The sequence below is a fragment of the Struthio camelus genome, chromosome 2, assembly GCF_040807025.1.
Source record: "Struthio camelus isolate bStrCam1 chromosome 2, bStrCam1.hap1, whole genome shotgun sequence".
Lineage (NCBI taxonomy): Eukaryota > Metazoa > Chordata > Aves > Struthioniformes > Struthionidae > Struthio > Struthio camelus.
Window position 1 is genome coordinate 48939123 of NC_090943.1, and position 12814 is coordinate 48951936.

General features: G+C 44.2%; 1 protein-coding gene across 5 annotated transcripts in view; it reads left to right on the forward strand.

The window, feature by feature from the left end:
• Positions 1–12814, forward strand: part of SH3BP5 (SH3 domain binding protein 5) — a 91655-nt gene that overhangs the window by 64491 nt on the left and 14350 nt on the right. For all 5 annotated transcript variants that reach the window (XM_068935582.1, XM_068935581.1, XM_068935584.1 and 2 more), the window contains one exon: positions 7775–7939. In XM_068935582.1, coding sequence (XP_068791683.1) covers positions 7775–7939 — 165 coding nt within the window. The remainder of the gene's footprint in view (positions 1–7774; positions 7940–12814) is intronic.

A 12814-nucleotide genomic window follows, 5' to 3' on the forward strand; every position in this document is an offset into this window, starting at 1 on the left:
CAAGATATCTAATCAAAAGCAGAGACTAAGGGACATCTGGTCACTGTATTCCACAGGCATTTTGTTGGTTATGCAGCAGGGAGGAAATGGTTTGTGCTCCAAAAAGCTTTAGCAAGGCTTACCCCCCCTCCTTCCCCTCCTCCACTTAAATAAAAATCTTCAGATCTGCTTTTGAAAAGGCAAATTTTAACCTCTGTACAATTTTAGAGGTTTTCAATAAACAGCTGAAAGAATGCAAGGGTGTTTCAGACTCTTGAGAGACTACATTTTCTGTCAGTTATGCAGAAAATCAAATTAACATATAGCTCACAAAGTCTCATAGTTCTGCCAAAATGAGGTCACTACAGAGACTTTGGATTTTCTAAGTTGCTGATAAACATCTGTACATGGCCTACAGCAAGAAGGGATTTCTGTTGTTTGACTGTCCGTTCTCGTTTGGATATGGGTTTTTAGTTTGTAGGGAGAAAGGAAAGGAAGGTCAGGGAAGATATTCCTTTTTTTTTTTTTTAAAAAAAAAAGAAAAAAAAGAAAAGCTCTTCTGATTATTCGGGAGAACGAACGTGTGGATCTGAGAATCTAGGAAAACATACTCAACATCAGGGTAATTTTTTGTAAGTATGTTCTTTGCTTTCTGAGAAACTGTAAGAAAAAATGTGGAGAAATAAGATTTATGGGGTTTGGATAGGATCTGACCTCAAGAACATGTGGCAGTGCTTTCTCTTAGAAATGGTCTTGAAAATAGAGCATATCTGTCTTTTGAAATGCAATACTTCTTCCCTTGCTTCACAGAAATGCTGGTTGCAGAGATGACCTCTGGAGGTAATCTGATTCCAGCCTCCTGCTCAAAGCAGAGATGTTACAATCACTTTGCCAGGTCTTAATCTCCAGGCACGGAAATTTATAACCTCTCTGGGTAGCCTGTCCGAAGGTTGCACTGCCCTCCTAGTAGAACAGATTTTCTTAATGCGCAACCTGAGCCTCTAAGCTGCAGTCTGTGGTTGTTACCCTGTGTTGTACCATCCAGCACCGCTGAGAAGTGTTTGACTCTCTCCTCTTTGCAGCTCCTCTTCAAATTTTAGCTGGGAGCTATGAGATCACCCCTTAGCCTCCTCTTTGCAGACTAAAGGAGCCCATATCCCTCAGTTCTCCTTGTAGGTCGTGCATTATTGGCCCCTGACCATTTTGGTAGACCTCCCCTGGACCTGGTATAGTGTCTTGACATCCCTCTTGAACTGGGGGGGCCCAAAACTGGATGCAGTATTCAATGGGCAGTCTCGCCCACTCTGAGTAGTGCGGAATGATACCTTCTTGTGGTCTGCTGGCCACAGCTGTCCTCCAGGACATGGTTTGCCTTATTCGCAAAGAGCGCACTGTCAACTATTTCAGCCCCGCAGCCATTGTAACACGAAGATCCTTTTCGGTAGGGCTGAACTTCTCGCCTGCGCTGATCACGGGTTATTCCACCTCAGGTGCAGGACTCTGCACTTCTCCTTCTTGAACCTCATGAGGTTTCTGTTGGGCCACTCAAGTTTCATCAGGTCTCTCTGGATTGACATTCTGCCATTTGCCTTTCCAACCACCTCCGCTAGCTTAGCATCATCCACAGATGTGGGTGCAGCTGTGTCAGTTTTGAGGTCATAGTTAAGATACTGAATTTTGGGCCCCTGTGTTGATGTGTGGGGTGCTCTGCTCGTTAGTGCTGCCAGCTGCATTGAAACAGATTGAGGAAAACTGGGGCCAAAACAGGCAGCAGTGCTTAGTGACTAGTTACTGTAAATGCTGCAATGAGTGCTTATTGCCTTCACCTTGTAGGTGTCTGCATGACTGAACCGAGTGCAGTGGCGAAGCAGGACAAGTTTGCCATAGCAGAGGAGTCGTGGTCCTGCTGTCCTTGTCTGTGTGAGAAGCCCGTGCAGAACACTGCAGTGCGGGCAACTATAGAAACCTCAAAGACAGGCTGTGCTGCAAAAACAGGTTATGGCAACTGTGGTAGGAAGCTGGTGGAGGAAAATTCCTGTTAAAAAACACGTTCACTGTTGTACCACACATAGCAACTTGACTGTGTAGTGATATTAAATGAATAAGAGATAGCCAGAATGAAAACATCTGAAGTATATTTGCTCCTAAAGAGTCTAACTGGGAGCCAGTTAATCATTATCTATTTGGTAGTAAGCAAGTCAGCCCTTGCTGCTAGCAATTAAACTATTGTTTTAAAGATAAATGAGCAAGGGAGACATTGGTTTAACATTAACAAAAAAGAGCCTTTTAGAGCGAAGGCCTTGGGCCAGCATGTGACTTGCTGGTGCCTTGCTCTGAGTGGCAGCTGTGTTCCCTTCATGCTCCAGCCTTCAGCGATTTTATGAACAGAAATCGTTAATACCTTTTATGAGGTAAGCACAGAAATGCTGAAATAAAATGATTGCATGCATTGGCCATATGGAGTGAGATAAGTTCACCTGGCTCGTTATGAATGAGAAGCCATTTTTTAAATACTTGAAAATACCTAACCTTTGCAAACTGCCACATCAAATGTTAGCGATGTCCTTCTCATGAATGTACCAGCACTTGTGGTTTGGGCCTCCGGGGAAGAAGTTCTGTAGTAGGCTCAACCCACAAAATGCTCCCGCTCTGCCTGATTTTGGCACTGTGGTTGGGCCATCAGCTGTGGGCACATGTGTTCAGAGATCAGAGGCTGGGCAGTGACTGCCAGAATGTTTTCTTAGATGTCAGCTAACCTTGGAGGAATGCTATAGTTCTGCTGTAGTTCAGTGTGAGTGGTTGTGTTGCACAGGTGTGTGTAACTTGGTGGGCAGAAACAAAAATTGGAGTTTTTATGAAGTGAGAAAGAGGAATGTACATCTTAGTTGATGTTAATACAGAAAATTCAAGCTATGCATTGAAGGACAGAAAAATCCAGTTGGGCAAGGCCTCTGACTGCAAGGGTGATTGGGGCAATAACAGCTACATGGGTTATGCAGAATGTGGTACTTCATAATTAAAAGAGAAGTGTATCGGGTTTTCTGCTTTGGAAATGGACAAGAGGATGTGTCTGTGCTGGCCCTAAAATATGTAACGTATGGTGCTGCAAATTCCAGGGGAATGACTGTATTTAAAAAAAAAAAAAAAAGTGCCTCTTTTGTTTTCTTCTCTCTCCTTGCTGCAGCCTAGCATTTTGTCTTCTTATCACTGTTATAGACGTGCTGGCTCCGTATCATTAGCTACACACCCCGTCCAGGTGTTGGGCACGGTTCGCTTCTGCGCAAGGCCCTGTGCAGACTAAGCAGAGAATTACCTATGAGGGTGCAGCTTTTTTCCCCCAAAAGGGATTTGTCGGAACTGAGCTAATTTCATCAGTACATTAGCAACTTGTAATTACCAATGCTGTCAGTATGCCTTTAATTTTACAGCATTATTTAAAAAAAAAAAAGCCATATAGATAATGTCCCAACAGTCCATTTGCTTCCATGAGTGCTGCTCTGGGTGTCATTTCTGAGCCTTTGAGAGCTGACTGGGGAGTTTGGGGTTGGGCACACTGAAGCCAGCGGGATCAGCAGGAGGTGAGCCAGCAAGAGGAGAAGGTCTCGGTGGAAGAGTGCAGAGCAGATAGTGGCAAAGAGGGAGAAAAAAACCCCACTCTTAGCTGTGGGGAGAGCTGGGGAGGATGGCTTGCAAGAGCAGGGAAGGGCTCTTGGGTGTGTTGCTTGTTGAAGGGAAGAGATTTAATGTTGTAGGAGATGTATATGGAGCAGATCTTTTGCAGAGCGTTGGGACGCAGAGGAGGGATGGACCCAGCAGCACAAAGTGTTGGTGCTGTGTGCGAAGGGGGTGTAGCCAAGACTTTTGTGGCAGTGGCATTCTCCCTCGCTGAAACCTGGGTGGCTGCTTAATCGCATTTCTCAAGGGATCCTAGTTCACTTTTTCTGCTAATAGGGGAAGGGTCTGCAGTGGTTAAGACATTTGGTTCAGTTCCCTGGCACGAAGTGCTGAGGATCAGGCACAGCAGTCGCATGACTTGCCCTGGGAGAGCGGGCTCCCTGATTCCCAAGGTGTCGAGGCTTCCTCCTTTTCAGTAAGGGGTTTCACTGACCTAGCTCCTCTTCTCTTTTTTGGAAGAGATGCTCACTTTTGTACTGGATAGACTCCATCGAGCACCATCTATGTGGCTGGTAGGCAGAAAGCTGGCATCCCACTTGCCTCCAGCCCCCCTAGGAGCTTTTTGTCTTGATCATTGATACGTTTTCCCTCGTGCTACCCTTCTCCCGACTCAAACACCAGTTTGTGCTCGAAAGCCAAACAACCTGATTTTCAGCCACTGATTTGAATTCTGGTCTTCTGGGAGAGAAATAGCCACCGGCTGAAACAATGAAATTCATCCGTAATGTCAGGAGGTTGCGTGGGGACGTGAGCTCCTGTTGATATCCTCCGATGTGAAAAGAAACGAAGAACACGGCTGCTGCCTCTTCCATCAAACGGAGCGATTTGCAGGCTTGAGCCTGGGAGCGTGAGAGGGCTCTGTTGGTAACTTCGCAGAACAACTTGTGTGTGCTGGAGGGAGTTTTAAACGAACGCTAATTATTGAGTAACTGCACTAAAAAGTGCTTGAGTATCCTTTTTCACTTTGACAGAACCATTTTTTTTTCTTTTCCTGGCTTTCAATGAATTGTTTAAAATAAACGGCTGTTGACTGACTTCAGATAACTGTTGAAGCTAAACTGTTATCTGAACTAACTCCTTTGCCGAAATCAAAAGGCATTTTGCATTCCAGAACTGTTTTCAAACTGCTGGTACAGAGCAGCATTCAACAAATACAGCCGAGAGAGTGTCTAGGTAGTGTTTGTTTTGAGTTTCCACTTGCCCGTACAGTTATGGGGTATGAAAATGAGTACGGCCAGAATTACGGGTCTGCCTGTTTGCGGCTTTGGCTTTCAGCGTCCTAGAAGTCCAGGTGTTGGAGATACTGAACAGCTAAAAAGTCTGGCTGAACTGTCAATTTAGCATGTGGATTGCTTATTGCAAAGAGCGCTTTCTTGCGGTACAACCGGTTGTACTTTAGAGGCTTCATCAAAACAGCTGCTGGTTCTGCAAGCTACCAATAAATGTTGTTTTCCTTGGGGATTTAGTAGCTGAGCCTCTATTGCTCTGCAGACTTTAGCTGGCTTAGATGTGTTGATCCCTGACCCAGCTGTCTGTGCCAACAGAAACTTTGCAGTGCAGATGCAGTTTACGGTGAGAAAACAGTACTTCTGCTGGCATTGCTCATCTCGCCCCTGGGGTCTGGTTTTGCTAGAGGTTTCCACAGCCGAGAGGTGCCGGTGTGGCTCTGCCTGTGCTAGGAGTGTGTCACCGGTCTGTCCGCCCACTGTGGGGAGCCGCTGGTGCGGACAGCCCCTCCAGCAGCAGGAGGGCCGGGGAGCTGAAGCCCTCACCAGGTCTGGCCTTCTTGCCTGGAAGCTACTAGGTGAGCCAGGGACCTGGTGGTCCCTCCTGCAGGGTCTGTCCTGAAAATCAGTCCTGTTCAGGCCCTGTTTCTTCCTCGCCACATCCTCAGCCCCCTTCTGTAATGCCTGCTGCAAGCACTTACTGGATTTTTTTCTTTTGTTTCCTTTCTATTCATTAGTCGGATGTATCTGAATGTATGAAACGCAGCAGTTCATTTGCAACGGGCAGCTGGCGAGTGGAGTAGTGGGCAGACTTTATTTCGTTTAGACTTCCTGGCAGATTGTATTAACAATAAATTTATTTGCATTAGGATGATGGTATTAAATGCTATTTATTCCACCCATATTGGCCCAAAGCACTGTGCTGCTCTGATATGAGCAGTCCTAGATGGAAATTAGCACTGTAGTGTTCTGCCTCTTAAAGGGTGTTTTAGAGAGGGCTGCGAGGTGGAAGCGGGCTGAGAGCAGAGAAGGGCATGGTGTGATGAACTTCTCCCCTGTGCAAAGCGGCGCTGGTCACTTGAGAAGGAGGTGCAGCAAGGAGCTTGGCTGCAAGGAAACTACTGCTCTTATTGTTCCGATTTGGTTTGGGTTTTTTTTTTTTTTTCCCCAGCTAATAGATGGAGGACCTCTGACGTGTATTTTCCACAGTCGCTTTAGGGTGAAATACCTCTCTGTATGAGAAGGAGAGGGAAATAAGAAGTTTCTGCTATCTGTGGGCATTGTGAGGGAAACTTAGTGTGCTTTATTTCCTTTTGAGAGTTAGATTTAAATTAGGTGGTGTCCCCCCCTTCCCCCCTAAACGCACACAGTGTGTGGGGAGCAGAGGGGGAAGGGGTTTTTTTCATTACCCTTACCTTCACGCTTTAGACACCAGTTACTTGTATTTGGTGCAGCTGGTGATGAGGACACGCTACCAGCAGCTGTTTGAGAAATGCGCCGGTTCTGCTTATTTCATATTCGGTATCAGAGGTTTTAGCTGCTTCCCAAGTGACCGCCATTTCTTCACATTAAAACCTCTTCCTTGAATAAAAAACTTGATCTTCCTAAATTTTGTTCCCTGTACGTCAGAGTCCTGTCTTCTCTTTCAGTCTCAGACTCCTCGTTATTTTGCTGTATCGGTCGTGTCTGGTCAAAGCTGACGTTTCCAGTAGGTATAAACTGGTTCATTTCATTTAAAAATCATTGAAGTGTAGCTGAAAACTTTGTCTTCGCCCATGCTGGGCATTCAATCAAATGCGGGCTTTACATTCAATTAAATGGTTTTCATTCAGTGCAGAATAGCCTCAGACCCACTGCTTTTAAGTAGAAATCTATGACATGCATAAGAATTTGGTGTAGAAAAGATCAGGAAAAGATTTTGTCTTTCAGGTAAACAACGTATTTCTGTGTGTTGCCCTAAAAAGGGCTCTGAAGTCGTAGTTAACAGCAGATTCGTTTAAAGATAGCAAATGACTACAATTAAAAATTTCTGATAAAGGAAAACAACATGAAATGTGCAGGTTTGAAAGCCTGAATGTTAAAATTTCTGCTAATTCAGTGATACCTCAAAAGAGAGGCCATCTCTAATCTTACTTAAAAAAAAAAGCAGACAAACGGAAAGAAGGGCTGCCGCGCTACGCTTTAGTGCTAGTGACTTGTCTTGAATGACTGTTCAAAATAGGTGTTGGTCTTATTTTGTCAAAATCCAGTAGCAGCTTCCAAAGGACGTAGCAGGGCCTATATCCACGTAGGGCGTTACGACCCCCCCGTTACCTTTGTTTCTCTGTAGCGGCGGCTTGCTGCGCTTGTTGTGTCCCTGGCCTAGCAAGGTACAAGAACATCAGCAGAACCAGGAGCCGCCGCCTTGGAAAACTCTGTTTATGCTTCATAGCAATGTAATACTTCCAAAACAGTTCTTCAACGTGATTAATGGTGCACCAGCAAAAAAAAACCACCCTGACTTTAAGCTGAGGGAGTGCCGTTTCCAGCGTGTTCTTGACATGCCACAAGTTTTGCTATTGCGTTTGCTTTTGTTTTGCGTTTTATTTCGTTTCCCAGTGATTAAGCTGACATCATAAGGTATTTATCTCTCAACCAGATGCTTATTTGTAGGTCGTGAGCTGTGTGTTTTTGGGTATGAACACCATGAGACAGTTCTTTACAAATGACCTGTTTGGGTGTGAACTGCTGGTTTAGCAGTAGTTAATCCAGTGGGGAGCTGTGCGTCACTGTTAAGCAAAAGGTTAGGAAACAGTAATGCTGGAGCGGGTGTTTTTGAAGTCCCTGGATTAGCGTGATAGATCTTTTAAACGTGAGCCTTCCTTTGTCTTTAATCCTGACTTTTTTTTTTTCAGGCACAGCTGGAAGCACAGAGAGCAACTCAGGATTTTCAGAGGGCTACTGAAGTGTTACGCGCTGCGAAGGAGACCATTTCGCTTGCTGAGCAGAGGCTACTGGAGGATGACAAACGTCAGTTTGACTCTGCCTGGCAAGAGATGCTCAACCATGCTACTCAGAGGGTAATACAAATACAGAGCTGAGGCTAGCTGCTGAAGGACCACATTTTTGTATGTGTTCCCAGACACGTGACATGTAGGTAATGAAGCTACGAGCAGTAACGAAGCCTCTAGTTAAACGATTTGGGCCTTGGGCTGCTACTGGGACAACTGTAGTTCGCTATTAGACTGTGTTTAGTTTCTCTCTTAAGAAAAAAAAAAATTACTGCCTATAAAATAGGGATAAACAATGTATTAAGGCCTATCTGCATTTGGAATTGTTCCAGAATGATTGCATAGGGATGGCTGTTGAACAAGTTGAACAAGGCACTTCTATCCTGTAGCGTGTGTTCAGATGCAGATTTATCTAGGAACACGTATTGCATTTTAAGCTTGCACGCTGCTGTATCCTAAATTAACTTTCAAGTTTGGACAAGGTCTTACTTCCTTTGTAAAGTCTTCTTAAATCTAAAGAAAAGGCACACCATGTAACAGTGAAAGACGGTATTCATTTTAGCAGCTGTCAAGAAGAATTTTTCTGTCATTTACCTTCTCTTTTTTCTTGCACGTTGGAAGAATGCAGAAAGGTTTTTTTTTTTTTTAAAAACATGAAAGAACCAAAAATTGAAGTTAAAAACCTTTGTTCTGTCAGAGTTCCCTTGATACGCCAGTAAAGCTGAACTTGCTATTCCAAATCTGGTGAGTGTGCTGTACAGTGCTCTTATTGTCTTGCGGTCCTCAGCGCAGTAGCTCTGTTCTGCGGGAGAAGCTTCTCAGGAGTAAGCCTCTATTTCAGAATGGATAGTAAAAAAGCAGCTACCAGATGGTGAAACAGGGAACAAAAAGGATGTTGGCTATGCAGGGAGAGATGAGAAACTTGGTATGTGCAATATATGTGTATTTTGTATATATATAAATTTCTATATTAATCCCTCCCATCTCTCCCTCCCCTCCCCCCCCCCAAAAAAAAACCCAACCCCCAGGGTATTGCTTATGTTATTGACCTTGTTGCCACTGGGTATTTGCAGATCTGGTACCGTCTGTTGTGTGTTTCTGAAGGGAGCCCCACCTTTACACTGTTGTGCCTGGATGCCATCAGTTGTCATTTTTCCCTAGCTGTTATCCCTGTCTGGTATGAGCAAAGTCCAGGAATGCATAAACAAGTTTTGATTCTGAGTAGATGGGAGAGAAAACTGGGAATGCTGTTTAGAGCTCCTGACTGCTAAACTGCTGAGCTCTGATGGAAGGGGATAGCAACAACATACCAGCAGCCTCTGTCTAACTGGCGTAATAAAATATGTTACTGTTTTGCTTGACTTTTCTACCCCCAAACCTGAGGAAACAAATGAGTGTTGAGCCTGAACTGTGTATCTAGTGATGGAGGTGGTGAAACAGTGTTGGTGGGACCGCCTGAGAGAAATCTGCACTTCAGCCATGACTCCCAACCTTTTTTGGGAAGAACCAAAAACCTCCATCTGCTGGGCTTGCAGGCTGGTGTATTGTGCAGCCTTTTGGCAAGAGCAGATGCAGTGCATGGCTTGTGGGTCGAATACACGTGGAAGAGGAGAAGGATGATCTGCAAATGTTTGTTTGGGAGCTTAGTAAAGGGAGTAACGTGTATTTTGGTGTTCTGCTTGTTTTTTCTCTGAAGGACAGTGATAACGACAACAAATTGTAGGCAGAGAAATACTTATTCATCAGGGGATACTAAAAGTTTCATGCTGGTGTGAGTCAGAGAAGAAATGCAAGCAACCTGGAGATTTCAGGCTGGGTTCCTCTTTTCCATCGATATCTCTGGGGGATCCCAGTGACTGCTTACTGCACCTGACCCTTCCCTAGCAGCCTGCAGTAGGAACATGCCCGAGGTGTGCCGAGCGCTCACTGCGGGTACAAGATGACGGCTGCTCTGCCTAGCAGCTTGCAGTGTTTGGTGAAGTTGTGCTGGTGATGTTCGTATGTATCACCTCTGAATGCAGAATATTCGTTTGTCAGAGAAGTGCTTCAAACTGTAACATCCCCAATGGCTACCGCTGAGCAGTGAATAGGAACCTTGCAGATGTCGGCTCGCCCAGGCACAGGATATGGTGCTGAATTGCGTAGACCAGCTGAGAGCTTTTTGAATGGAAGGAGTGATACTCTCATATCCCTTCCTGGCGCTTAAAATAGTCTGAGAAATCTCAGTTCCCAAAAAGTGCATGTTTGCACCTTTCCGGGATACCGTGGGTTTTGGAAGAGTTGCCATGAAGTTTGTCTCCTGATTTCCACTGTCTATCCTGGGAATCTCAAGGCTAGGGCCAGAGCCAGCCAAGGATAAAAAATAAAAATACTGTTAGACTCTTGGAAGTCCCGACTGAACACCTGGCATCAGTTTGTTTGAAGTGCCGACTGGGGTTTTATGACTTCTGCAGGAGCGGAGAGAGTTTTTTCCTGGTTTCAGTGTATGCAAGTAGTGATGATGTGCTTAAGTGTTCAGTGAGGTGAAGAAACAAAAAACATCATCTTTCCCTAGCAAGGTACGCATGAAAACAGATGGGAGGACTAAGCTCTACTAGAGCAAAATTCTTGCTGGTTGTCACAATGTTTCTGTTAACCTGGATCATTAATTCTTATTTACATTAGAAATTCCTAACTATAACTAATGTGTCTTAGGGTAGGCAGTTAAAAAAAAAAAAAAAAAAAAAAGGTGGTTCTCCACTTTCACATATAAAATCACTGTTGTAGAAAGTTTCTGCGTTGCAGTTACACAAAGCTTTTTTTGAACTTGCTAGCTTTTTAGTGTGTATTTGTAAATGACAGAGGTATCGGACAGAAAATAATCTTGCACTGTGCTTTGCACAGCAATGAACTGAATGCAGAAAAGCCTCTCTGTGCCAAATGTGAGAAGTGGGTTACTTACTCATTTGTTTCTGTATTAGTAGAAATGTCAGGCAAGAGTAAAGTGTTCTTATCTGCTATTCTTAGGCAGAGGTAAAAGGCCCTATTGAATTTGTCTGAAACCTGGAACAATTCCGAGCTCTCAAGTAGCTTGGTAGTGGACAGGCATTGTGAGCAGAGGGCATAAGGGAAAAGCGTAGACAAGACAACAAATGAGACATCTCTCTTCTGTGAAGATGTGTATGGAAATATTGCCAGGTTACTTCTGCTTTTGACCCAACAGATACGGACAAAGACCTGGATTCCAGCATAGTGAACAGGAAACGCTGTTTGCAGACCCTTACGGGGAGGAAACAGAGATGAGGGTTGTATGCTGCAACTGCTTTTTGTTTTCTTCATAGATTGAAAAGCTGAAAATACTATTATTTTTAATGTGACAGTCTATAGCAAGAGACTGTAAACAAGGCTTTTGTAGCTACTGAAATGGCAAACTGTCCGATTAAACTTATTGAGAACTGGAGAGTTGCTGCAATTTTGCCTTCCTTGTTGGAAGCACGACATGTGGAAGATACTTTTATTCATCAAGCAGGCAGGACCAGCATGAAGAGGTGTAGGGAGTACAGGCTGTCACTCGAGAACTTTTTCACCTTGTGTTTTGAGCTTTGTTTCCAATGAAAGCAAAGGAAACTGGGTGCCAGAGTAGGAGCTGGGTGTCTTACCTGCCTATGGAGATGCAACAAATCCCCGTAAGCATCTACATTTGAGCTTTATGGTGACTGCAGAGGAGCACAGGACCATGGTGTAGTCCTGTGAGTAGGCATGATGATGGGTAATCCTGTGATGGGTATTCTTTACCTATCTCTGTTTTTAACGCAGTGTGTATTTTGGGGTAAATTCTTGCCCTTCTAGATGTCTGTTTTCCCCCAGATCTGAGATGGTTATAATGATACTTAGGCTGGGTTTTAGCTGTTTAAGTTTTGCTGTCTCAAATGTTGCGGTGTACATCTGAGTGAGTTGCCTAAACTTCCATTATAGTCGAAAGAGATCTGGTGAATAAGTCTATGGGGTCTAGAGAAAATTCACATGATCAGGTTTTGGTGTGCGTTGTAAGACGAATCTCTGGTGATTATAATGGAAATACAGACGTCTAGCTTGCATGTAGGCAAGGTGTCTGATTAGGCAAAGACCTTTACTTTCCCGTAAGCTGCCTGGAGAAGAAAAGTGTTTTTCACTGTAGACATTGGCTCGCCAGTATGTCAGGCAATTGCAGTTTCTTTAAAATTTAGGATAAGTGTTTTGGGAAGTGGAAGAGTGATATACTTGCTAGTAGCTGCGTTTATATTATGACGTAGTTTGTAGCACAGGGAGCAGGGCTATAAAAGGGCCAAAAAACAGAGAGTTTTGGTGAAATGAAGGGCAGGGATCTTGGCTTTGATACTCCTGTAGAAAGTCATTCTTGTATATAAATGTGTACAAAAAGAAAGCACTGACAAATGTGTTACCTCGAGTTTGAGGCGAGCTGGAGTAGAAAGGAAGGTCCTGCATGAATTTCAAGAGAAATTGATGATGATTTCTAATTGCTGATGCAGTCTTTAAAAGGCTCTGCTTTTACTGTCGTCCCTGAGATATGTTCGTAAATTCTGGCAGGGAGAAGAAATGTTTTGGCTCTTGATCATGAGGCATTTTAAAAAGGAAAGGGTGAGGGGAGAGCGAAGAGGGAGGATGCATGCTCCCTCTTGGTTTAGTTTGGCTTGTGAAGCTCCCTTTTATATTATACCGTGCAGTACCATCTGTCAGTGTAAATGCGTGGGTACTTTTGTGATGTAGAGAGAAGTGATACTTCCTGCACATGGAACTACTTGGAGGAAAAGGAAGGAGGAAAAAAAAAAAGCTATGAAAGAAACAACAGAAATATCCACAGCCTTCTCTGCCCTAATCTCTCCCTCCGTTCACTCTGGAAATAGCATGCAGTATGGTTTTTATCCCTGCCTCCCCCCCCCCCCCCCCAATATCTTTATCCCTTAT